We start from the raw sequence: 27,869 nt of genomic DNA, 5'->3' as shown, positions 1-27,869 counted from the left end.
TGACTGAAGAACAAAATGTCCTTACTCCAGCAACTATGACCTGTTTGATTTTACAGGGTAAGTTGGGCCAACCACATTTCCTCTTTTTAGGAATGTGAATAAGAAATGGGAGGAGTTTAAATTTTTCCTGTTAGTGGACGCAGCTATGGTACCAGTACTGAAGCAGAGTTGATGGTAGTCAAGAGCTAACATTTTTTGAACACTTAATATGTAACAGGCACTGTCTGTTCTCAGAATGCTATATACTTTAACTCACTTAGAGAATTTTCACAATTAACACTATTACATAATTATGATTATCCCCATTTTACAAGGAAGAAATCTGCACAGATGGGTGAAATGACTCGTCTGAGGTCACCTTGCCTCTGAGTGGTAGAGCCAGAAGTCAGCCTAGAATCTCAGTGGGTTTCAGCGTGGGGTTTGTGGATCCCTGGGGGGCAGTCCTTGAGCCCCTTTTCAGGGACCTGGGAGACTAAAACTATTTTCACAATATACTAAGACATTATTCGCTGATGCCTTAGCAGGAACCATGGCAGTGATGCCAAATTGTATTAGAATCACAGTATTCTTCACAGCCATGAGCTCGGAGTAAAACAAACAAAGCCAGTGTCACTTAAGAATGCCCTCAGTATAATGGTAAAATTTTATTAAATCTTAATTCTCAAGTACACATCTGTTAAAAACTCTTGTGTGACTAAATGAAGTGTGCTTAAAGTATTTCTGCTGCATACTGAGGTATGAAGGGTGTCTCAAAGAAAAGCATGTGTGTGATTAAATTGTGAGCTAAACCAGGTTTTTCATGGAACAACATTTTTATTTGAAAAAAAGAATGAAGGACAAATTATTCAGACTTGGGATTTAGCAGACCTCTTCTCAAAAATGAATGAAGTCATAAGCCTGTTACTTTAAGAAAAGAAGCTAATGGACTTTTGCCAATGATAAAACTCAAGCTTTCAAGAGCAAACTAACATTTTGGAAAACTTGTATCTACCACCATGAGCTAGACTTAAAATATTCTTCTATGAGATAGGTGATGATGTTGACAAATGTGATTTTTTTGATATTATATAATGAAATGTGTCAAGGCAGGGACTATTTGTATAACTCAGTGACTCAATATTTCCTAAATGCCCAATGAAAGATGTTACTACATAGCACAAGGGTAAAAGATCCAGTCAATGCATTAAAATCCAGTGAATTTTAATGTAACAATAAGAAACCTTCACTGATATGGCTTCAGATTCCATTTGGCAACAAACCTATAACAACTTAACACTTGTCAAGTTTTGGTGTAGGAATATTAAGGAATAGTATCTGCAATTATTTGAAAATATTATTAATACACTTCGCTATTTTACCATATGTGAGGTTGAATTTTCTTCATGTATTTCAACCAAAAGAATGTATCATAACAGACGAAATACAGAAACAGATACGAGAATCTAGCCAAACATTAAACAAGTTTTCAAAAACAACAAACAATGCCACTCTTTTCACAAATTCTGTTTTGGAATACAGATAGTCATTTTTTCACAGAATGCAAGTTATTTATATTACCATGCAATGTGTTCAGTTTTGCTGTTTTTAAATAAATTAAGAATATTTTTAAAATTTCGGTTTTAATTTCTAATATAGAAAATATCACTAGATATAGCCCATACATTAAAAACAAAAACCCTCTTTGGCATTCTCAGTAATTTTTAAGAATGTAAAAAGTTCCTGAAACCAAAAAGTTTAAGAACTGCAGCATATCACACTATTCGTGGGATAAAAAGCAACAGGAACTCAGAATATAGGCTGAGTCACAGTAATGGCACAGCCTTCAAATAAAGATTTATAAACTCCTTCAAGGTGGTCCCTTGTCAGCCTCCCTGAATCTGGTAGCCTTCCCTAACTTCAGCTACCCCATCAATGGCTCTTGCTCTCTGAGTTTCATCAGATCCTGTCTCCCTTCCCCCTCTAACAGGGTCCCTCACAAACTCTATTTTACTGGAGCTCTGTTTTAAGTATGAACCTTGATAAACAAGAACGGAATGATTCAATTTCTATATCAAAATAACTCTACCTCTTGGTCTTTTGGTTTGACGTAATTTGATGGAAAAATTCCACTTCTATCTCCAATACTTCCTGTCCACCATTCTCCATCTTTCTGTGTCACCAATATTTCTTCACCTTCTGAGAATGTCAAATCTCCAGGTTCTACACTGGAATATGGATAAAGTGCAATATACTCTGTAGGAAACAAAGCAAAAAGGAACTAATTTTGGTTTTAAGATTGAAGAAGGTAAAAAAATTGTTACTTTATAAGATCCTGAGTAAATTTACTATGAAAAGATCTTACGACTTAAGGAAATTTAATATAGAGATGTTAATATAGAAAAAAGAATGAAGCAATTATTTGGTAATTTCTTAGAAAAAGGTTATTTGATTTTACATAAAGCTTTATTGTGGTATTTAAAAAATTGTATCATCATATCAGAGAGAATAACCCCAAAACTACAGACAGGTATCAGTATCTCTATTTTACAGAGTCAAAATATGAAAAGGTTTTCAACCTCTTAACACAAAATGTATTTTAATCAGTTAAGTTGTTTTCTCTTTAATTTTTTTATATACAGTTATCAAAAGGTCCAATATTCATCTAACATCAGTATTTAGAGGCCAAATTCCATCACAAGGACCCCACTCCTAGCGCAGTGTGTGGCATGGAGTAGATGCTCAATAAATATTTCATAATGACTGACCTCAAATGAAATGTCTATGTTTTACTATGGCTTTGATTTTGGTTCCTGTGATTGCTACTTTAGGAGAAGCAGTCAGTGTGACTAGGTTTTAGAAACCTTTCTCTTCCTTTTGAGTTTTAATTTGTCAACATGGAATTTGATCTGTCTTAACCTGGAGATGACCAGGAACACCATCTAGAACCTACTTATTATTCATATGTCCAGTATTACTCAGTTTAGCTGACTTAACAAAATAAAAATGATTACAAGGGTTAGGTCTACAGCAACAAGCAAGGTCCTTTCCAAATTCTTCCTCACTACCTTCCTAGGCGCTTATTTCACAACACTCATTCTACTCCTCGCTGGTGACGTGAAGCTCCCTGACCTTTCACAACGATGTTGCCTTGGCTCATGCCATTTCTTATGTCCACAGAGCTTCTTCTTCCTTGGTCATTGTGCAAGACCCTAGTCATTGTTTAATAGGATTCAACACTGCCACCTCTGTGGATTCATGGGTCCTACTCAAAATTGGGTTTTGTTCACTCATTATAGAATTTATTACCATTTATTCCTATTTCCCCCATTGTTCTGTGAACTTGGAGGCTGTGTTTTCGTCACCTTTGAATATTTGAGGCTGTAACATGGAATCTCTAATTGAGGTAGATACTGAATATATGGTTTAATTTAGCATTTAACTGATTTTTTTCAGCAATATAAACATAAAATGTACTTCAACTATTCAATTAATTGTAAACTGAACATACACAACTCATTTATAAGCTTAGAGGGGGAGGCAAAAGTGGTTTACAGTTGTTTGTATGGAAAATAATACAATAATTAATAATACAAAAGTACACTGTGTTTCGTGTACTCACAACTGTAAACCTACTTTTCTCCCACCCTGTATGTAACTTATTAATTTAAAAAATGTCTGCAAAGGAAGTAAACAATCTTTCATTTTTCACCACGTTAACAAGATCAAAATAATTTATTAGTCAAACCACCGTAAGGGCTATAAGTATTTTTCTTTGTAATATTTATGATAAAGTGTATTTTGCTTTCAAATCCTGCTTAATGGTTTATATGGTACACTGTAATTAAAACACAATTTGTAAGTAACCAAGTGTACTAAAATTTCTCTATATCCTAAACATCTATAATCTGAATATACAATAGCAGAAAAACAAAAACCGTTGTGCTATCTTATTGTAATACTTTTTATTTATGATCTTATTTATTGAGGCAGTGTATGGTGTATTTTTATAGTACTTATTTTCAGAAAGTCCTAAGTATATTCGGTCATATTTTTTCTGTATCCTCAATATTCATGTGAAATAGGCAAGGGGCAAGTTTTCCTTACTTCACTTTAACTCTGAAGACACAGCAGCAGGGTGAAGGGCAGCTGTGGGAAGTCAGATAACTGCTCAGTAGCTAATCTGACTCCCACCTAATCTACAAATTGTCAAAAGCTCACCCTCTCCAACTGTATAGGCTGCAGAGGTAGGTTTCTTGTTTACAGCTGCATACAAAGCTTCTGGCCTGCCAAATAAACACACAGATTGGAAAAACAATGACAAAACAAAAAAGGACATCAACAATCAAAAAACAAAAAGGTATCTGATGAATACAGCAGGTGTTAGCAGTACTTTATTTTAGGGCTTTCTAAAATTATTCTAAATATTGTCTCAGTACACAGGCTATAAATATTCTCATACACAAATCTTAGTGGATTAAGAACTGCCTAATATCAAACTTCTGAATTTTTTAATATATTAAAGTAATTTCAACATGATTATCAATGGTTTTTCAAATGTGCAATTATTTGGCCTTTCTAAAGGAACTTGACACAAGTGCATCAGAAAGTGGGCAGTTACTTGGTAAAGCACGTATGGGGCATGGCTTAGCGTAGGGAAAAACAAGGGTAATATGTAAATTTTATTATTTGTTTAGAGCATACCACATTAAAAAATTTATATTATGTTATGTTTGTTATGTTATATTACTGGGCAACATCAGACAATAAAAAAATAATAGCATTAAATTTTCAATTTAACCCAGGTAACAATTCTCAAAAATCTGGAAAAACCTTTGAATTTAAGAACCAGACATCTGTAGGATGCACCAAGGCTCCCCAGGACTCATGAGTAACTTCTATAGTGAGGCAGTTTTCCAGGAAAACAGGGCAAACCTTATTGTAACTGATGGTGACAAGCGAACTGACTGCCTTGTTTAGTGCTAATTCTCCGCTGCTGTAGGTTTTCAAGTTACAGGCCTTATTTGGTAGAAAAGGTCAGCAGCTGAGTGAAAAGCCAGAAGAAATGCCCTTTTCATAGAATTTAAACCCAAGTCTTTGTGCTTAAGTTTTCTTCTCTGTAAAATGTTATGGAATTTAAATAAGCTAATTCCTATGAAGGGCCAGCATACACGTGCTATTGTTGTTACTGTTGTCATTACATACTTCTAAATCTAAAATTCCAAGTCAGTCAGAAAAGTAAATTTCTGCATTTGAACTAAAAACTGACACAGAGAATCTCAGCACTCAAAGGGTTTAAAAAGATTATTGAGTGCATTCTTTTCATTCAATTAATTAAAAAACAGAAGATCAAGTGTGTTATTCCATAAAGCGTGGCAAAAATAGCAGAGTAAGAACTCAGGCCTTCGGATTTCCAAAGACCAGTCCCTTTTCATCAAGTCAGACTGCTTTTCTATATTAACCACATAAAACACAAGAGCTAATTAGCCATTGCTATACTAGAGCACTTACTTATTTGTATTAAAGGTACTTGGGACCCAGTCCCTACAGACTGGGAACCAAAGGCCAGAGACCTTATTTAGTTTCTGCTTTTTGTTCATTTCAAAGTGTATTTGTTTGCTACTCTCCTTAGTCATTGGGTTGCTATGACTAAGCAGCTACTATGCATTAAGATTATACTAATCAGTGCTCACTTTTGTATTTAAATATTAAAAGTGATTCCAGCCAGGGGAAAAAAAAATTTACACAAGTCATAGAAAAACTAATCAATCAAACAAACAAACAAACAAAAAAGATGTGGACTCTGCGTCCTGGAGTTTATGATCTAATAATGGATAAGGGTAAGAAAGTAAATAAATAACTACAACCCATGTGTTATGAGTAATAAGAGAGGTGATCTTCAAGGCGCTCTGGAGGCCCAGAGAGGGAATGCCCCGCTCTGGAAAAGAGGGGGCCTTCAGTATAAAGATTTACCTAAGTACTGACAATTTAAAGTAAAAAAAACAAGAGAGAAATGTTTCAAAGGAAATGAAAAGTAACTTTGCTAAGTGACCTGATGGTACAAAGCAAGCCACCAATCTACAATTTTAAGTACTTTGAAAACTTTAGGACTCTGAAATAACCGGAATAAATGATATTCTAAAACAGAAATATCTGAATGCCTTTTTTCACTCCAGGATTGACCTTTCTGGTATTCAAACTCAAACATAAACTTCTTGTTTTACTGCACAACCAGTCATATAATTGCTGACTCATTGGTGAAAACACCAACATCCACACCTCACGTAAAAACACAGAAATGCTTACTCTTCCCGCTTGACTTCACTCCCAGGGATGATTTTGACATAAGATTTTGGAAACCACCCTCTTCCTCCATGTACCTCCCCAAACCACCAATTTTCTTGTTGCTCCAAGACAGTAATAATATCATGTTTTGAGAAGTTCAAGTGGTTATCCTTCTTTGCAGTCCAAGAACAAAGTGCTTGTGCTTTTAGGTTTTCTACAGCCTGTCCCTGTGAATACAAAACCACAAAATTAAAACAAAAAACCAACCATAACCATGATTTCTGTTTCCTAGTATGTTACACACTCCCTGTTCAAACAGCAGAACAGTCAGTGTGGTGGTATATTATTATCAAAGATGACGTAAGATAACCTTAATCTACTGACTTAAAATTTTGTATGACAGACAACCATCTGAGTAGCCTTCTGTTAAAGACTGAACACAGACCATTCAAGGAAACACCTGGCATTAAGTATCAGTGGTATGGAAGGTGACCACTGGTTACTCTACATGCAAGAGAACAAATGAAAAGGACAAGAGCTGCTGCCAGCCTTTTCTCTACAGCGGTTTCCAGTGTTTCCTCACTGCAGTGGACTCAATCTACTCCACCAGGAATGGAGATTGGTGGTGCTGGTCCTCCGCACTTTTCTGCTTTCTGTCTCTTCTTTATATCCTTATTCATTCTTCTTTCCTTCCCTCCTCTCTCATAAAAGCAGTGGCTTTGTTTGGTTGACAAGGCTAACTTCTTTACCTCTGCTCTCATCTTCTGTTTCGCCCTCCTATTTTCTAAAAATATTTTTAGAACATCACAAAGTCCATCTCAAATCTTCCACCTCTCTACTTTTCTATGTACTTCTTCCGAATTTCTTAAAGAAAGACGAGTGTTAAACTTGCTTTCCAATTTCACCCTTCAATCCATTCTAATTTAGGTTCTGCACCCATTATAATACTGAACTTCTCCTTGACAAGGTTATTGGTAACACCAAAGCCAAAAGCTTCTTCCAAACCTTATTTTCTCCGGTCTCCCAACAGTGCTGACATAACTAAAGCCCTTCGAGTTCCCGAAGCTCACTCTCTGGGGACTGATGGCTCTTCTTTGGTCCAGCCCTTCCCATTCCTGTTTCACATGATTTCCATAAATTATTTATGCCTATGACTACTCAAGTCTATATCTTAATTGTAACTTTATCCCTGAGCTCCAGACTTGTAAATCAAGTTGCCTACCGGGCTTTCCCACCAGGATGTCCTTAATACATATACCTAAGATTCAAGTCTGAAAAGTAATCATGTTTAGAACCTACCAAATTAACGCTTCCTACAATGCCTACCGAAGACATGATAATCACCATCCTTTCAGATACTCAAACGAAAGATCCTGAAAAGGTATCTGTAACTCCAACTTCTTCTGTACTTTCCACATTTAATGGACTGCCAATTTTATGTCAATTCCTAATGCTTTTAAAAATCCACCTCCCCTTCTGTACATTTTCATTACTATGGCATTGATTCACCGTATCAGGTCTTATTGCTTAGCTATTGTAATACCCTCCCTTACCCAGTCTCCTTCTTTTACTTCCTTCTACCAATCTGGCCTCTACACTACTGCAAGAGTTATCTTTCTAAAGTATACATCTCACCTCTTCTCTGAAAAACATTTAGGTGCTTTCCACTGCCAAGTTGCTTAGTATAGTATTACATGTTTCACAAATAAACCTCAACCTCTAGCTCTAACTTCACTTCTTAACCCCGTCTCCATGAACCTGTACTCCAGCCATATTATAAACAATTCTTGTTATAAGATATCTTTATTATAATACTTCTCATACTTACAGTTATTTATATTGTCTCATGAGATTATGACTTCTTAAGGGTAGGGATTTTCCATTAAATTTCTAGAGCATAATAAAATGCTTGGAATCTAAACTCACACAATTAACATTGTTGGAGTGAAAGTGAAATCTGTAGGACTCTATTCTGATTGAGTCAGCAATTTTAAAAAACAACGTTAATGTAACAATGCTTGCAATGGTTACATCTAAATCAGAGGCTAAATATATATAACACAGTTCCCACACAAATGACTTATTTAAGGAAAAACAAACAAAACCCCCACAAAACCTCCAAGCCCAAATCTCTCCTTATAACAACTATAAATTAAGAACACTATACTCTGATTTGTAAAAATGGTATTTTGAGCTTGGAAGTCTTAGCCACTAGCAACTTGATACTATGAGAATGAACTGTTGAAAAGCCTTCAATTAATAATAATTTCTTCAAATCACATGTGAATGATAAGAACAAAACTGAATGCTACAAACTCTGGTTAAATGAATAAATGCCTTTGTACAAAAATCTTCATTCTATTTTATATGAAGCAGGAGGAATGTCAAAGACTAAAAGCACACAAGAATTAAACATACCTGTCCATGAATAGGTGACACAGAACCAGGGGACACGGTGCGAGTAAAAGCTGATTTTTTCTGCCATGATGTATTAACAGTTAGGTTTGAAAAAGATACATTTTGATAATTAGTCACTGATGCCGGCTGATTTGAAGAAAGTGATCTGTAAATATAACACTTTGATATAAGTATACTTAATTGTTTAGAATCTAATGAAATACTATCAACGTATCAGTTTGTATATAATATACATAATATTTAAACCCAACTTGAGGGAAAAAAGTTATTCATGAAAAAACTACTGACCTGTGTTTTAATTAATTTCAGTATTAAAACTGGAACAGGAGCTAGAGTCCAGTCTAGATTATAATAGGATTAAGTAGCAGGCTGACATAAATATATATTAGGTATTCATACATCTGCAGAGGCATATAAATCCACAGTTAGCTAGAAACTTACTCAGAAGAAGTTGAGGTAGCAGATAAAGATACTGTAGGAGGAAGTAAGGCCTTCTTAGGAGATACAGATTTTTCACCTGGTGGCATTTTTTCTACATAGTTACATGGAAACCAGCCAAAATTTCCTTGGAAACTGCCATAAAGCCAACCAGGTTCTCCTGTGGTTTTTTCATCGACCTATGGAAACAAATAAAAAAAAGGGTTAACAGTGATTAGAAAGCCACACATTTACAATGGAAAGTGATGCAGACTTAACATAACCACTGTGACCCTGCAAGAGTCGATCTGACAACCAAGATGTTTACTAAGCGGCTCACGGGTGGGTGGTGTATGCAACAGGACATGCTGGACAATGGGAAGGTTCGCATTCCAGGGGGGACAGAGCACAATTTCATCATGGCACTCAGAACAGCGTGCAATTTAAAACTAATGAACTGTTTATTTCTGGAATTTCCATTTAATATTTTTAGATCGTGCCTGGACCACAAGTAACTGAAATCACAGAAAGTGAAACTGAAGATAACAAAAATGTTACATTGTAGTCAGCTTATGAGAAAAAAAGACTTTGTTTCCTACCTGTATTATATCCCCAGAATTAAAACTCATCTCATCATGGTTCCTTGCTTCGAAGCGATATAAAGCTCTATAATTCACTAAATCACTAGCTGGCTCACCTAAAGAGAAAATAATTGTCATTATTTGCTACTTTCATGTATATATCTTTGCTCTGACTCAATAAAGAACACTAATAACCTAAAAGAAAAAATTAGGCATCAAACAGTATGATGAAAGTCCATTTGTACAGTCTTGTTAGGATTTAAATATCTTGAAGTCATAGAGTCACTATAAAAGCAAACAAGGATGTTCATCTTATGTAAAGTTGGAGGCAGTAAAACAAAGAGAAAACTTGTGGGGTGTGCCATGCTCGGGGATCTAAGCGAGCAGTGGAGGCTGAGCCCTGCAAAGTGAAAGGAGACTAAGAAGCAAGAGGCTTAGTTTGAGGCGTTAAGTCAAGAATATAACAGGGAAGAAGAGCACAAAAAGGGAGGTCATAAATGAGATTAGTAAGTAAACAGTGCTGACCAAAGAAAGATCTATACATTTGTCAGTATGGTTATAAAAGAAAAACAGTAGAAGGGCTCGCAAACACACTAGACTTGGTAAAATTAAAAATACTTTACTTTGTTCATTTGTAGAATAAAATCTTTAGCTTATAAAATATTCAACACATTAAAGTACTGAGGGTTTAACGATCTGTATATACAAAAGAGAAATAATAATAATAGTAATAGCAGCAGCCCTGACTGGTGTGGCTCAGTGAGTTGGGCATTGTCCTGCTAACCAAAAGTTCGTTGGTTCAATTCCCAGTCACAGCACATGCTTGCATTGTGGGCCTGGTCCTCAGAAGGGGGCGTGCGAGAGGCAACTAATTGATGCTTCTTTCCCTCTTTCTCCCTTCTTTCCCTCCACTCTAAAAGTAAATAAAATCTTTAAAAAAATAAAAAAATATTTTAGGAATAGACTCTGAAGTATATCAAAAACAAAGTATATGTTCTGAATGTACAAAGACTTAAAATTTTATTGTTTCATTAAAATAAACAGTTTAGTTACAGTGGCTGAATAAAATATTTAAAATGGTTTACTTCATCTATGAAAACCATGCCATGGTCTGGTCATAACGATGACTACTTTCTTTTCTCAATGTTGTTTTAAGGTGTCTACCCTCAGTCTGTTTTAATAAGCCTATACAGTCCTCATCTAAGTTTAATTTAGAATTTTTTTCTGATTCTAAGATAATCATCTGTTTTAATTTTCTTCCTCTTTTGCTTCTCATCAGAATCTTTATTTTTTTCTTTTGTTGCTCTGTCTCAAAAAAATAAAATCTTTTATTTTTATCCTTATCCTTACATCGTTTCTCCTCGGTTTTCTTTTCCTCTTCTTGAAGTTTTTCTTGTGTCTTTTCTTCCTGGAGTCGCTTTTGTTTTTCTTCTTCCTCCTTTCTAACATTTTCTCTCCATAAATTTTCTTTTCCTTGCTTTGCTTTCCTTTATATAAAAGAGAAAGAGTTTGCATAATGTCCTAAATTTTTAAAAAATGAAATAAAAATAAAATAGATCTTGCTCATGTCAAACTGAAGAAATATTATTTTAGATATAATACATATTGTATATTTATATATAATCTTATATAATTAGATATTTATTATGTAGCAAAGAGATATGAATAGCAGGGTATGGAGAAACAGGGTGAAAGGGAAAACCAATTAATTAAGAGAGGAGCCTTGGACAAATGAACTGAGAAGTATGACTGATATTTTCCCACACCCTCAAATTCCTTCCTGCCAGCCAATGTCCCAAATCACCCCCGACCCAAAAAAAAGAGGAAAAGAACTGAAATGAAATTCTTAAAAAATATATATATAAATTATATCTCAATTTCCTTCCCGTCTCTGCAGATTCTGCACAAGGACTGCCTTCCAACTCTTATTCCCATTGTCCTAGCTAATCCCTGTGCTTGGGACTTAGATTGCTGTGGGAACAGGAAATGCTTGGACACAGTATCTACTTTTTATACTATCACTTCAAAGTCTTTTTCCCTGTTAGATAATAGAACATTTTCCCTCTAGAAGTCCATGCCTGTGTACATGTGTCTATGATATGCGATGTAGCTGCAGCTCGGTTTCCAGCTGGTCAAGGTAACCTGTACACACACTTGGTTATTTTAGCATTGTAACTAATGCTCACCATAGTTCTTCCTTGCATATATTTTTATGAGATTACTGGGAGGCAGAGCTGTCAACACTAAATTTAGCAGCTTTTCCAAGTCTCAGCATACACTAATGGGCAGTGAAAACTGGCTGGATACGTCTCTGGGATCTGCAGGCACTAATGCTCCAGTAAGATGGAAAACTTGGTTGAATTCCATGTCTCTATTCCTATAATCCCTGGAGGAACTTAAAAATCCTGGATTCGCTCCAAAAACTGTAGACCCACTGAGTCATCAGCCCTTCCTCCTCATCCTCAAACTGTTCTATTCTTCATACTCCTGGGTCCATTATAACTAGCAAACCCTTTGCAAATCCTCCTATATCCTCTATTACTTCACACAGTGCTTCCCAGCACTTTTTGTAAGTTGAGGGTCAAACTTCTCTTGTAGTTCTTACTTTATTTCAACCAAAGTTCCCTTTCCCACTTCCTCAATAACTTTCCCTGACACTCTCCCAAACCTAGGATGACCCAATCTAGCCTTTATTTGGATTAGTACACTATCAGAGTAAATTACCACATATAAAGAAAACACTAGAGAGTTAAGAGAACATAAAATTAAATTTTGGTAAAGTTTCTTATGTATGAGTTAGCGGATAAGAAACTTGTCCAGAACTGAAAGATGCCTCAGCTGGACAAAGGGCAAAGAGGCCACATCCATGATGTGAAAACCTGACTATTACCAGTAGCTTGAGACAAGAAGGAAACAAACAAGAAGCAGTATTAAGACCCAGCTCTGGACTGATCCAACATGTGCTTCTGTTCTGATTTCTTTCCTCCACTGCAAGTAGGATGATGACTGAGGATGATGAATGAAATGAAAACGTGTATTACTAATATGGTATGTTGGCCTAAAAGAAATTGTGAGCAGTGATGAGATAACAAGATACTTGCATGTGTCAACAGAAAATTCTGACAGGGACTAGCTATGTAGCTACTGGACAGTTCTCTTGTGCAATGTTACATGGTACAAGTTAAGTGGCAAATAAGAGCCTTCATAGTTTGAACTTCATTGTCTCTACTTCTCTATTATTCTAGCATCTTTCGTTAGGGGCCACAAATGTAGGGGTCTTGGATTAAAGAGTAATATAGCTATTTGTTTAGCTGTCTGAATTTCCTACTAGAATTATGTATGAAGAATCTAGGAGCAAAAATAACCCAGAGTCTACTTGTATCACAGACAACAGCGCCCACTCAATTAAAATGTGTTGGGAATGGCCATCGCGAAGCCATTAAGAAAAGAGGCCTGGCCCTGGCCGGTGTGGCTCTGTTGGCTGTAGCACTGTCCCATTGCTGAAGGGCCGTGGGTTCAATTCTTGGTCAGGGCACATGCCTAGGTTGCAGGTTTGTTCCCCAGTCTGGGCACTTATGATCCCCAGTTTGGGTGCATATGGGAAGCAACCAATTGATGCTTCTTTTTTGGATCGATGTTTCTTTGCTCTCTCTCTTTTCCTCTCTCCCCTCCTGTCTCTCTCAAAGTAATGAAAAAATGTCCTTGGGTCAGGAAAAGAAAAAATAAAGAGGAGAGGGGAGAGGAGGAGAGGAGAAGAAAAGTAGAAATAAGAGAAAAGAAGAGAAGGGAAAAGAAAAGAAAAAAAGAAAAGGAGGCATGCTATATGATAATGTGTCTTTCTTGCCTCCCAACAACTATTAGCTCTTTTGTGGACATTACCCATGCACTCCAAGGAAAAGGAATGCCAGCTCATTGATATTTGTTAACTGTACTAATTTTTGACACTAGAGAAGTTGAGAGAAACAGAGAAATGTATTAGGAACAGGCTCTTGCTGACAGAAATGTAATAATGCAAAGCCTCTAAACCAGCAATTTTCAACTGATGTGCTGCAAGAATTTTTAAAACATGCAATACATGACAACTTAGTTAGGGGCACTGACCTCTTTTCCTTTAGATTATCAAATAAAAAAATGACAGCAGCCAACACAATAGCTGTCCAGTGTGAATGAATCAAAATTATACCTATTTTTTTGTTAAGTCAGCAAAAAATATAATACATATTTTTGGTTGCCATAGAATCTTAGTACTTAATTTCTGTGTGTCATGAGATGAAAGGCTGAAATTTGCCAATCTAAATGAATGGTTCTGTGCTTCAGACATCACACTGTCCTACTTCTCTTTGATATAAATAAAGGCAATTCATGTATCTCAGTGGTACAAACAGAACTGCACAAATGGAATTCTATACTCAGTCTTAGCACTGTACAGAATTAAGTATTTAGTTTTCTTCATCTTTTAGGTCTGACTCCAAAATCCAGATTTTTCACTAATGAAACATAAAATCAGTTACTCAAAATTCAGTCCCTCCCGAAAAGAAGTAATGAATTTCTAAAATTTAGAATCTAATTAGCATCTTATGATAATCTTTTTATTTATCCTTTATTCCCCTTAAATTTTCATAGTCACACTGGAAATACAGGCAACAAAGTTAGAATTCTAACAGCAACACAGTATAATAAATTTATCAGCTGTATTACCTTATAGCCTCATCTTCCAGTTTCTTTTTCTGTATTAGCTCTGATCTTTTTCTTTCAATTTCCTTCAACTTGTTATGCTTAATCTTATGAAGTTGTTCAAGGGCTAACTGCTGTGTATTGTAGCTTTTTCTCAGTTCCTAAAGAGAAAATAAAAATAAGTCAATTATGCTATTTATTTAAATATTTTTCTAATATAATGTCATTTGCATTAAAAGGTAAAAAATCTTAAATTAGAGTAAAAATATTAAGTTTTAAAAATATCTGAACAATTAAAAAAATAACTGAATACAGTATATATGTTTTTAACCCATGTAGCCACTGAGGACAAATACTTGTTAAAATCATCTACTTTTGTATTAATTCATTTCTAAGGAACACACAATCTTTACAAGCCAATTCAGAGAATTGGTACTTCATTTTCAATATAAAAGCAATGTATTAAAACTGTGGGAAAACAATTTGCTTATTATAACATTTTAAGAGGAATTTTGTTTAGTTATATTTTTAACATTATATACTTTAATAAAGTACCTATAACTTTAATCCAACAAGATCTTGAACTAAACACAGAATTATTAAATAATTTTGTAAAGAATTAAAAATAGTAAAGATAATATCTACCTAAAGCCATGACTAGAATAAACCAAAATAATGAAAAGTATTACAAGTAGGAATTGAAATAAACAACTGCTTATTTAAGGAGCATCTAATTCAATGCAAAATGCTATAAAGAGTCACAAGGAATCCAATCCATGGCCATCTGACTCCCAAATACAGTCTTTGCTTTTAGAGACTTCTCAAAGTTGAGAAAACTGACAAAATGTGGGATACAGATAAGTGCTTTGCAGAAATTTGTGATTATCTATTCAGCACTTTTTTCCCTCTTCTTTTTTAACATCCTTCCTGCGTTTGGGAAACTGATCCGGCCTTCAATGTGGCTTTGATGACTGTCAAATTCAGTGCTCCAATCACAGTACCTCAGTTCTCTGGCCGGAATGATTGGTCCAAAGGATGTGCACATAATGCCGGATGAGCACAAACCCTTTCCTGGGACTCAGATTACTGAAGAGGAGAGAAAGAAGTCTTTCTCTCTAAACCCATTAAACTGAGATTAAGGTAAACCTGGAGCTGCTCCACTACCAAGTGATGCCATCAGGGACAGGAATGAAGTCAACACAGGAAAGAAAGAAGCAAAGATTAGGAACAGAGGTGCAGAAAGAGGGAGAACTGGAGGAACCGAATCTTCAACTTCATTCCTCAGTGTCTAGGAACTGTCCCTGCGCACCAGCATTCCTACTGTTTTGGTTAGTGGTTCCAGTACTCTTTCAATAACCACTCACTTTAGGTTAATTGTTTTGAACTGAGTGTTTTTTACTTGGATTCTACAGAATCCTGAATAAGAGAGTAGAAAAGGGCTAGAGTAAAAAAGGAAAGAAACAAAAACAAAATCCCCACCAAACCCTAAAGTTATCAAAGTTTCATGGCAAAGGTAGGAACTTAATATTTAGATAGAATGTTTTCAGTAAAAAATTTTGGGCATTTACCTACACACAATAACCAATCAACCAACCAACCAACAACAAAAAACCCCCCACCAAACCCCAAATTCTTATTTCCTTTCAGAAATAAAATATTTTATAGGTGAACCCTTTTAACTTGATCAAAATGGGAGAGCTGATCTAAGAACAGTGTGGTGACCCGACACTATGTCCAAAATGTCTGAGATCAAGGCTTGCAGCTTAAGCCAGTAATACAAATCCTTTGTATTTATAGCAAAGTTTCCACACACCTCAGCCCCACAGTTCTCTTTGTTGCACCTTTCTCTAAATTCTATTAACATTAAGAATATGGTAGTTAAAAGCTATAAAGGACAGTGTGGTTTAGTGATAAGGACTCTAGGAGCATGGGTCTGGAATAGGACTACCAAGTCTAATTAGGCTGTCAGTGACTAGCTGGGTAAACCTAGGACAGTTACTTTACAGTTTTCTCATCTGCAAAATGGGGTTAACTACAGTACATGCCTCATAGTATTGTGAGGATTGAAGGGGTTAATACAAGTGCTCATGAAACAGTTTATTATTGGTTGAAATAATAAATTTTGAGAACTGTAAGTTTAAAAGGAGAGTAAAGAGGAGCCAAATTAATATCTGATCATAACATGGCTGCAAGGTTATATTTATAAATTTTTGCATTCAATTTTTTAATATTGTTTAGAATTTCTGCCTGTTAAACTAATCTATAGTCATCCTTTTCCCTACTGTTCTTATCAAATTTTGATATGTTAATAATAGCTTCATATGGTAAGTTGAGACTATTTTCTTCTTTATATTGTGAAACAGCTGTGTGAGACTGGAATTACTTGTTCCTTCAGTAAAAACTCTGGGTCTAGATTCGGTTTTAGGGAGTTGGTTTTGAGTCATTTTTGGCAAACTGCAATTTGTTCACTTCATCTACATTTTTACATTCATGTGCAAAAATCTGTCATAATATCCTCTTGTTTTTTAATGTTTGCAATATACTTAGTCATATTTCCTTTTCACTTCCAATTTTATTTATTTCTGCTTTTCAAATCAGTCTTGCCGAAGGTTTGTTAATTTTATTAGTCTTTATTTTTTATTTTAATTTTTTTTCAAGGCAGGAACATACTTCACCAGAATCTAATCAGGCAAATGAGGAAGGCTGCCTTGGGCAAGGTACAGTGCCAAGTTTTCTTCAGGAAAAGAGCTGGTGGTGATGGGTGAAACTCAGGAATTTCCAGAAATGATCCTGGATTATATAGTATTTACAGGCCATTGTAAGGGATTTATACAATACGTGTATATCATGTAATAGCTAGCAGAGTTTGTGGTAAGCACTCTATAATCAAATGCATGAGTATTTCTTCAGCGAAATATGTAAGGACTATAAACAGCTTCCCAGCCATTCAGGTCAGGTTTGTGGGCAAGTGAGTTAAAAATAAAAAAGTTGTTTTAGGAACACTTCATGTTTTTTTTTTTAATTATTTTTTTTTAATTTTTCAAGTAAAAATTTTATTAGTCTTTAAAAGAGTCAAATTCTGGCTTTCTTGATTCTCTGTATTAAATGTCTGTCTTCTGTTTCATTAATTGCCTTCTACTTTTTTTTCGCTTGATTATGTTAGTCTTTTATAGCTTTTTTAAAAAAGATTTATTTATTTTTAGATAAAGGGGAAGGGAGGGAGAAAAAGAGGGAGAGAAACATCAATGTGTGGTTGCCTCTCACGCACCTCCCACTGGGGATCTGGCCTGCAACCCAGGCATGTGCCCTGACTGGGAATTGAACCAGTGACCCTTTAGTTCTTAGGTCAGCACTCAATCCACTGAGCCACACCAGCCAGGGCTATAGCTTCTTAAGTTGAACACTTATCTTATAAATGTTCAGTTTTGTTCTCTTAATATAATCATTTAATGTTAAATCCTGACTTATCTGGGTTGAATCTCTGCTCTTTCAGAAATTCAGAAAGCCTGACTTACTAGGCTTTGTAACGTTGGGGGCTGTGTGCACATAATAACACAGCTTCAAAATCTATTAAAAAAAATCTAAGAAAAATAAAAGAGGAAAAAACAAATCCAAAATCACAGTGGAAGATTTTATCATACTAATCTCTGTAACTGGCAGAACAAGCAGATGCAGAAATTGGCAAGTCACCTTTTCACTCTTCACAGGCGGGCGACAGACAATTCAAAGTTGTTCTTGTTTTTAACAGAATTCAGGGGTCCAGGAACAAGATTAACCCTTACTTTCACTAACTTCTATCTGAAATATAGCATTTTCTTCAACTCTAAATATAAGCAACAAGCCATGGTAATATTAGCTGTACTGATGATATTTTTCACCAACAGAAATCACAGATATTTTCGTATTATAATATATCTTGAGTTCAAAATTACATTATTATATCTGTCACCAGATCTTGTTATTTAATTCATTCATATAGGACATAATTACTATCTCACAAATTTGTTTTTAAGATTTTATTTATTTTTTAGAGAGAGGGGAAGGGAGGGAGAAAGAGAGGGAAAGAAACACCAATGTGTGAGAGAAACATCAATTGGTTGCCTCTTGTACACCCCCCAACCTGGGAACTGGCCCACAACTCAGGCATGTGCCCTAACTGGGAATCAAACCCGAGACCATTCATTTAGCAGTCCAGCACTAAATCCACTGAGCTACACTGGCCAGGGCACAAATTTATTTTAAAAATATTTCATGATTCTTACAATTAATTTTCTTTTATAATCTTATATATTTCATTTTATACATTTAAACCATTACTCTGAGAAGGAGTCCAGAGAGTTTATCTAACTGTTGAAGAGTCCATGGCACAAAAGTGGTTAAGAACCTCTGCTTAGAAACAAACATTTATTATTGATGTTGTCCTGCAGCTCTTTAGGTCTATACCTCCTCCTATTTTATCCCACTTTGGAGAAAAGGATCACAGAGTTAGAACCAAATGCCTATTATTTTCCTTCAAGACCATTGGGACCAATCCCATCTCACCTGACAATTGACCTAGCCTTTGTCACCATTCTTTACCACCTGAATTTTCAGCTTTTAATGCTGCTTATCCCCTGATCCGACCCAACCCCGCAACATTCCTGTCTTCCAACCCCTTTGCTGCCCTAGAACTTCCTCTTAGTGGTCAGGAGCCTCCCACATGCCACATGCCTTCTCTGAATGGAAATTCCTTACCTCCTTGCTTTTTTAGGCTGATCTCTCAGGATACTACCTTTTTTCTATTTCTCTCTGTTAATTATAACACATTCTATTGAAATTAGGGTCAGAGGGGTAACTTTAGTATTTTTCCATGCTCTTTGTTGCCATTTACAGACAATTATTTCTTCTTACTCTTAGAAACTTCCTGTTTTTCTGAGGCTCATATCATCTAGCAATACCACCCTCCCCTTCCTATTGCTGTGTACGCATCGCCTGGTCGCTGATCCTCATCCACTCACCTTCTCTAAGACTTTGACAACTGCACAGATGACCCATTCAAAACCTCAACTCTCAGTATGCTCTCCTCAACAATGATCTCTTTTACTCCACCTAACCCATTATTCACATTATCATACCCTGAATCTTGCCTTCATCAGAAACAGACTACCATGGATCAAATATCCCATTCTTCGAATATAAAATCTTATCCTTCAAGCTTACCCATGGTACATCCATTTCAACAGTTTCCCACTCACTTGGACCTCCATTCTGCTGACCCCATCATTCTCCCTTTCGTCATCAGCAACCCTTCCTCTCCCCTACACCTCTGCAGGTCCAAGTCTGCATTTCAGAGTTCACCTTTATCATAATTACTGTGTCAGAGGTTGTAACTCCCTGGTTCCTCTCTGTTTGGCCATGTCTATTAAAACCTCAAACCTGTATATATCTATGAAGTCACTTCATCAGCATTCAGTTGGGTGTTTATACACCCTAAGCAGCTGAACTTTGGAGGAGAAAAATGATACAATTAAAAATGCTGTTTTCAATTTAAGTTCATGACTGAAAACTTCAAACAGGCATCTAACAATGCTCGGGACACCTACTGATTTTTCTACTAAGCTTGCACACTCCACCCCAGAAATAGATAGAGATGTCTACTTCTCTCTCAAAAGTTCCTAATATTCCATTCATTCTCCTCACTATCAGCTAGTAACTGTGCCTCATTAAACCATGGGACTAGAACTTCATCTTTCCATCTCAAAATCAGGAAAACTTCTTGCATCCATGCCCATTTCTTCTAGTCCCGTTTGAGTTATTCCATAAGGAAGATTCCTTGCAATGGTCCAACTTGCTTCTGATTTTAAGTCTTGAAGCTGTCAACTTCCTACTATCCACCAACAAATTTAGCTGCATTCACACCCATCTTTTCCCCATGTGTAAAACTGGAAATATTCTTTTTATCTAATCCTTCAATCTATGCTCTGGATTATCTTAATTTGCTCCTTGGGAATTTGCTCTATCAACCACCACCTTATATATTCCATCTCACTCAATCTCTCTCACTTTTCTACTCCTTCCCTTTATTGTCTCCTTCAAATCTGTCTTTCTTCCTACCTTTCTTTTGCATTTAAAAAATAGCCTTTACTTAAAAGAATAAATTACACAGAGTCAGAAGCATTCCTAAAATCTGAAATGCATGGTTCTCTGCTGTTTTTTGACTAATTCTATTTTTTTCTCATAAACTTTACATAGTAACCCTAAATGCTGCATATTTTCTGACAGAACATTCAAAACCATTCATTCATTCAACATGTATTTATTGCCACCCACTATGTTATATGCACTAGGTGCTGGTAATCTGGCAATAAAATATTTGGCTTGAGCCAGGCAATCGTCATTATGACACTGAGTTGGATATGGCTGCCTAACCATCCACTTCCATTCTTCTGTCCTAATAGAAACAGTCCCTTCACCATATAGCCATATGCCTCACAGAAAGCTGATGCCACTGCCAAGGCTGATCTCAATTTTCCTTCCCTACCTCCAACTTTATTGAGGTATAATTGACAAATAAAAATTGTATATGAGGTCTCATCAGAAAAACTCCAGCCATTGTTAACATAATGAGAATGGTTTACATGACATCGATGTAATCTGGCAGCTGAGAGTGGATTGGAGTGCACAAGTGTGAAGAATGACAACTTTACCATCCTAGTCAATGGAGGTGGTAGATTCCATTGAGTGAGCATGTGTACTGTGTGGCCCTCGCATTTTCCACTTGTATACTGTGGTTTTTGGTTGGGAAGGTGTTGTCCGTAGTGAGTACACCCCTCCAGGCCAAACAATTAAGAAGAAGTACTGCCTCAATGTTCTTTGTTGATGAGAGATGCAACACGATGAAAACAGCCACAGCTGTGGGCAACTGGTGACCGGCAGCTTCATCACAACAACATGCCTGCTCATGCATCACCTCTCTTGTAGACTTTTTGGTGAAACATCAAGTCACCCAGGTGACTCAGCCTCTCTACTACCCCGATTTGGTGCATTGTGACTTCTGGCTTTTCCCAAAAATAAAATCACCTTTGAAAGGGAAGGGATTTCAGACTGTCGATGAGATTCAGGAAAATACAACAGGGCAGCTGATGGCTATTTCCACAAAGGATTTTGCAAAGTGTTTTTGGACAGTGGAAGAGACACTGGGAGAACGGTATGAGGTCCCAAGACGCCTACTTTGAAGAAGACTCAGGCATCATTGTCCCACATACAATGTTTCTTGTATCTTGTTCAATAAATGTAGCATGGCTGGATACTTTCTGGACAGACCTCATATATTGATGTTTCAATATACATATTCACTGTGAAATGATCACCGCAGTCAATCTAATTAAAACAGCAATCTCCTCACATAGTTCTCTCTCTCTCAGTGGTAAGAACTTTAAGATCTATCCTCTTAAAAACTTTAAGTATACAGTGCAATATTTTAACTATGATCATCATGCTGCACATTAGATCCCAGAACTTACTCTCCTTGCATAACCAGACTTTGTATCCTTTGTCCTTCAAGTCTTTCTTCCAAAAACAGAACCTTTCCTTTGACTTCATGCTCTCCTCATCCTCCTCCTACAGAGCTGTTCCCACTCTTAACCCTTTCTCAATTCCTATTCATTCCTGATCTGCTGCAATCCAGCTTCTGCTTATCACTCAACTGGAACAGCACTTTCAAAAAGGTCTTTAAAGGCCTGCTTGCTGACAGTTCAATGGATATTTTTCATTATTACATTAACTGATTGCTCTGTATCACTTTACCATGAGGGTTACAGAAGGACTCTATTCTTGTTTTCTGTGACACCACAGCTGGTCTCCCGACCACTTTGACAGTATAAGTGTCTCAGCACCTTTTAGTTTCCTAGTTGTCCCTGATGAAAGTATCAACAAGCAGGGAAAGGCTGCAGGGCAGGAAGCAGAAGGAAGAAAGTAAAACAAGAGCTAAGAATAATCTGCTGGCCTGTGGAGAATTAAACGCTAAGTGAAAGAATCAGGTTTATGTGTTTCAGTATAGTCCACACATCATCATCAAACCCCATTTTACAGATGAAGAAATTTAGGTTTAAATTTTTGTGCAATCTGTAGCCAAAGTTCTAAAATCAGATAATCTGGTCATTCATGCTATAACAATAAAGGAAAGGCTGATACTATCTTTCTAATTTGTCTTGCCTTTGCTTCTGTAACAAATGAGCTCTACTTATCACATTCCTGTCTTCGCTGTGCATACGCATGCTACTGCCTACTGCCGTCCATTCTAGTCCCAAATAGGATGCAGTCAAAATTTACCATGGTAAGCAAGTAGTGAATTTAAACCAGCTTTCTTTAAACCATAGTAAGTTGTCACTTAATGTCTTCAACAGGTTCTTTGACTTTTATTGAAACATCGTATAAGCCAATTTTACCATAGGCTAATTGTTATAAACAAGAGTTAAGTTCCTCATCAATGCTACAACAAAACGACCCTGAATAAAACATTATTTGAGGACATGTCATATATTAAAACAGAAATCACTGAGTGTTTTAACTACCCTGTATGCTATATATAATAAAGTGAATTATTTATTTATACATGTGATTTAAACATTTTTATCTGAAGTGCAAGCTTGTCTAAACATGAAGCCTGGTAACTTGATGGAACTAAAGCTGCCGTGCATTATTGGTTAAGATTTTCCCATAGAGCAGTAGTAGTAAGCAAGCTGGTATATACATGATATAACCCTGCTATAGATTCAGCAAGTAAAAGTTTTATTTTAAACAATGATTTTTTTTTACTGATATGGCTAAATGATTTAATTTCACATTCCCTTAGCTTTCCTTTTAATTCAATCAGTAATCATCTAATCAGTTAACCCAACTCATAGGGAAAATGTAAGGGAACCAGGTAATATTTCTGAGAGTCTTGGGCTCTTCATGAGAAAGGTTACTCTGGGCAACCATACTGATTTCTGGCATTAGACTCAAACAGGCAGTTAGACAGCAGAAGGATATTCAAGCAAGCAGAAAGAAAGAAGGTCTATATTGTATATGTTATTTCAAACAAAGATACTCAGATAAATGCAAAGAATAGGCTAGTTTTTTTTAAAAAAAGAAAATAACTCAAAGAAAAGGAGCTAGATATTAGAAAATAACCTTAAGTAAGAGGAAGAGGTTGTTGAGACAGCTTAGCAGAGACAAAAGGCACTGAAGAACAGAGTCATCCATATTCCCACACTGTAAGATAAGGCAGATAAAAAGCCAATTAAACTATGTACAAATTAAAAAAAAAATGTAGGGAAGTTAACGTGGCTGGTTTGTCTGTCCATCAATGACAAATTACTTAGTTAAAATTTTTTTTTCTATCTAATATATACTTGTGTGAAATATATTATTAACATTATGCACCTCAAATTTCTCCTCCTTAACTGAACCCACATGTCTCTTTTAAGTGTTTATTCTAGAGTTTGTGTAATGTTATTCTAAAAAAGTCAGCAAGAGAAAAATCAAAGAGCTGCCTAAAAATTATGTAATACTTTATGCTCTGAAAACTTTATGCTGTTAGAAAGAGAATAACAAGGGAATAACAAGGGAATTCCCGTGTTGAGAGGGAATAACTCTCAAATTTGAATGATGTGCCATCAGTCTGGTTTTTATCTTTTAATACCTTCTTTCATAGGTATGGCTTCAGTATACAACTAATTCTGCACAGAATGAAGCACACAGTACATATTTTGGACTTCTGCTCTGCACTGCAGCAAATAATGAATCATGGTCTTATTTCTCATGCAAAGTTTATAGTGCCAGAGTATGTCTTAGATTTCACTGATTATTGCATTATTTCATGAAGGTTAATTAAATTAAATTGTAACAAATAAAAACAAAGAATTTAGTGTGTTAGAAGAGCTTCTGCTGCCAGGGCTATTATAAATTTTCCATATTCCCCATTTTAGAATTTTGCCTAAGATTAGAGAACTGAGATTAGTTCTCTTAATACTAATGAAGGCAATTTTCCTTAAGGTGTATAAATGCCAATAAAAGCAGCCATCAAAAGCTGAAAACATGGTAAAGGATATGTTTAGTTACACGACACACTGTTTATATCTACAGGGAACATTAAAAACAACCTTGCAATTCCAGTATAACTCAAATTATTAATTATGATAATGTACTACTTATAAAAATAACAGCATCTTATTCATCCTATTAAAATAAATATAAGAAGGCAGCTAACTAAAAATGAATATAATAGAAGATAAATACCTTTAGTTGATTGTTAAATGAATCCATTTCTGATAGCTTAGATGCAGTTTCTTTTTCAAGTGCATCTAACTGTTCTTTAAGTCTTTGGCATAATTCTTCCTTTTCTAATGATTTTTTATGAAGTAGATCGATCCCTAAATCTGAAATACAGACATCAGACAGTTTACACATGATAGAAATTCCTATGTCTTCACAAGTAATTGACACTTACTGATTGGTCAAATTGCTGTAACTAGAACAAGACAAAGGTGTACATGCATAATGTGGATCAACTAAAGAGAAAAACTCAGCAGTCATTTGCCCTTTCCAGATCAGATCCTTGGAAGATCTTCACATAGAAATGTGTAAGCACCAGTTCAGTACTCAAGCACCAGGACTTGAGGGGTGCTCCACTTGGGTAAGGCATTTCACCAATCTGATCCTCAAGCTCTGCCTCTATACAGTGGACATCATATCACCTACAGAGTCCAGCAGAAGTAATGCCTGCTTGAGTGTGGTTAGTAGGGTAATAATATGGGTGTAAAAATTTATAGTTTTAATTTGAACATTTCATCTAAAATGTCAAGTGGTGTGCTTGAGTGGGATATTGTTATGTTACAGAATTACATGATTTTGTAGTTAAAAGATTTTTTAATAAAAAAGGGGCATTACTTGTGCCAGATCCTGTACTTTATTTATGAGGTGATAGCTATAAAGCCATTAGCATAGAGTCTGGCCAACAGCAAATACTCAATTAATAGCAGCTATTATTAACATAGCTTTTTATTTATTCGTAGTGCCTCCAAGAATAGGGAAATATTCACAGCAAGGACTCGATAAATATTACTAACTGGATTATCTAGTAATGTTATTTTAGGAGATAAGAACAGAGAGCTTCATTTTATATAGCCATCTCTTACATAGGCAGGAATGGAGAAACTAGATGGAAATATATAATGCAGATTGTATTACAATAAATTACAATAGCAATCTTACTGTCTATTTAGGTACATATTTAAACTTTATTATGTTTTTAAAAGTAAAGAAAGTTAGTATAAAACAATAAAAATATTTTAAAAAGCTAGCATAATATAAAATGAAGCATATACAGTAAAAGTGAAAAAGTCCCCTTCACCTCAACCTACAGCTAACTCCCCTCTTAGGCATTTACATGTAGATATGTGCATAATCAACATTTATTTCCATGGGGTTTTAATGGGGTCATATCATCTACATTGCTCAGCAATTTGTTTTAAATTTAATAACACATATTACCAAGAGAGACATACAAATCTACCACATTCTTTAACACTGCTTCACGGTAAGCCACATTATGGCTACTCTATAATTTACTATTCCCTTTTTGACTGGCATTCAGGTAGCTTCTAATTTTCTATTATGACATAAAAATGCTACAAGAAATATCCATGTACATACATTTTAATGCATATGTGAAAGCATTCTATAAGACTAGTAAATGAAAGAATTCCGATGTTAAAGAATTTGAACACATTAACATTTGAGAAACTGTTCAACTGCCCTTCAAAAAAGCTGTACCAATATACAATGACACCAAAGTACCTGTTTCTGTATACCCTGATCAACAGTGGATATTATTGATCCCTTTTCATCTTTGCTAATCGGCAGCAAAATAAATATTATGTTTTTATTGTTGTTCAAGTACTAATTTGCATTTTCTTGATAACTATTGAAATCGAGTAACATCTATTTATGTTTATTGGCCATCCTCTTGAATTGCCTCATCTCATCCTTTGCGCATTTTTTTTTCCCTATTGGGTTATCTTAATTTCTGATTTGTAAAACTCTAAATTCTTATTGTAATTAGGCATATTTCAAATTTTTCCTATTATATTTTTCATCATGAAAAAGTTTTTCATTTTTATGTTATCAAATCTGTAAATATTTTCTTTCATAGCTCTACATATTGTTTGAAGCCTTTCCTGACACCAAGATTATAAAGCTGTTTTTCTCTCTTTAATATATTTTCTAGAATTATTTTACACATTTAGATTCTAATTTTATCCAGAATTTATTTCTGTATGTAGAGTGATGTAAAGAGCTTCTCCGCCCTCTTCAGATAATCAATTGTCCTCCAAATCACTTACTGAAATGATAATGATTATTGAAAGTCCAACCATTTCCTACTGACATCAAATGTCGAATTTACCTTATCCTAAATTGCCATATACACAAGCCTGTTTCTAGATTCTCTATTCAGTTCCACTGTTCTATGTGTGTATTTCTGAACAATAACACATTATTTTCGGTGCTATAGCTTTCATAACATGTTTTGATATCTAATAGAATTAGTTTCTTCTGTCCACCAATGTTTCTTTTCAACTCTTGCCTAATCTTGCACGTGAATTTTCTCTTCTACGTGAATTTGTGAATTATCTTGAAAAGTTTCATTTAAAGAAATCTGAGAGGAACTGAATACATCTTTACAATTCTGAACTAGCAGAGAATTGACATCTTTATAATTCTGAACTAGTTCGTTCAGGAACATATGTATCTACCTAAGTCAGGAATCTTTTATAAGTAAATGTTTAGAACTATACATTTCTTCTTTATTTATAACAATGAAAATGTTAATGTAAATGAGACCTTTTTCATGATATTTTCTAATTAAATACTTTTGATATAGAAAGTTACTGAATTTTATATGCTAATTTTTTAATCAAGGCACCTCATCAAATTCTCTTATAATTCTAATAGCTTTGCAGTATTTCGACAAATATTTAATTATTAAACTACGCTTCTACTATATACAAGGCACCACACCATGTTCAATGAAAGGTAAAAAAATAAAGAAGGATAAGGCATGGATCCTCTCAAGTAGTTCAGAGCCTAGTTAAGCTGAAAGATAAGCAATGTAAAAAATAACAGTTTATATATATTCTTAGTACTTTTCAAAATGAACACCACTAATAATAGACATAAATACTGAATTTGAATATTGTATTTATCTAGGTGCCCTGCGTGAGGTAACTGAAAGAGAAGGCGGCAATATGGTAGCACAGCGGGCTTCAGAGTGAGACAGACAAGAATTTGAGAACTACCATTGCACCCTCTTGGGCAACTATTTAATCTCTCTGATCCTCAGTTTTCCCAAGCTGCACAAAGGGAATAACAACTACCTCACAGGGCTGTGGTAAATAATAAAGAAAATAATGTATGAAAACTGCCTAACATGGTGCTTGGCACATGGTTGGTAATCTTAAATAGTCTAACTGTATGTAGAGAAGAATCTAAGCGATA

General features: G+C 35.4%; 1 protein-coding gene across 3 annotated transcripts in view; it reads right to left on the bottom strand.

Moving 5' to 3' along the window:
• The window catches only part of ITSN2 (intersectin 2), a 114,702-nt gene that overhangs the window by 36,143 nt on the left and 50,690 nt on the right, over window positions 1-27,869 (bottom strand). For 2 of the 3 annotated variants that reach the window (XM_054569072.1, XM_054569083.1), the window contains exons 16-25: window positions 24,612-24,751; window positions 23,505-23,585; window positions 14,376-14,512; window positions 11,028-11,164; window positions 9,696-9,793; window positions 9,121-9,296; window positions 8,680-8,824; window positions 6,283-6,488; window positions 4,198-4,262; window positions 2,066-2,232 (exon numbers count right to left, since the gene is read on the bottom strand). In XM_054569072.1, the coding sequence (XP_054425047.1) occupies window positions 2,066-2,232; window positions 4,198-4,262; window positions 6,283-6,488; window positions 8,680-8,824; window positions 9,121-9,296; window positions 9,696-9,793; window positions 11,028-11,164; window positions 14,376-14,512; window positions 23,505-23,585; window positions 24,612-24,751 (1,352 nt within the window). The remainder of the gene's footprint in view (window positions 1-2,065; window positions 2,233-4,197; window positions 4,263-6,282; window positions 6,489-8,679; window positions 8,825-9,120; window positions 9,297-9,695; window positions 9,794-11,027; window positions 11,165-14,375; window positions 14,513-23,504; window positions 23,586-24,611; window positions 24,752-27,869) is intronic. The other variant, XM_054569094.1, reaches the window with a different exon arrangement.

Source organism: Pteronotus mesoamericanus, unplaced genomic scaffold, assembly GCF_021234165.1.
Source record: "Pteronotus mesoamericanus isolate MK-2021 breed Mesoamerican mustached bat unplaced genomic scaffold, CSHL_Meso_final contig_101, whole genome shotgun sequence".
NCBI classification, from domain to species: domain Eukaryota; kingdom Metazoa; phylum Chordata; class Mammalia; order Chiroptera; family Mormoopidae; genus Pteronotus; species Pteronotus mesoamericanus.
Note: the sequence above shows the minus strand (reverse complement) of the source record. Positions and strands in the feature narration are given on the sequence as shown.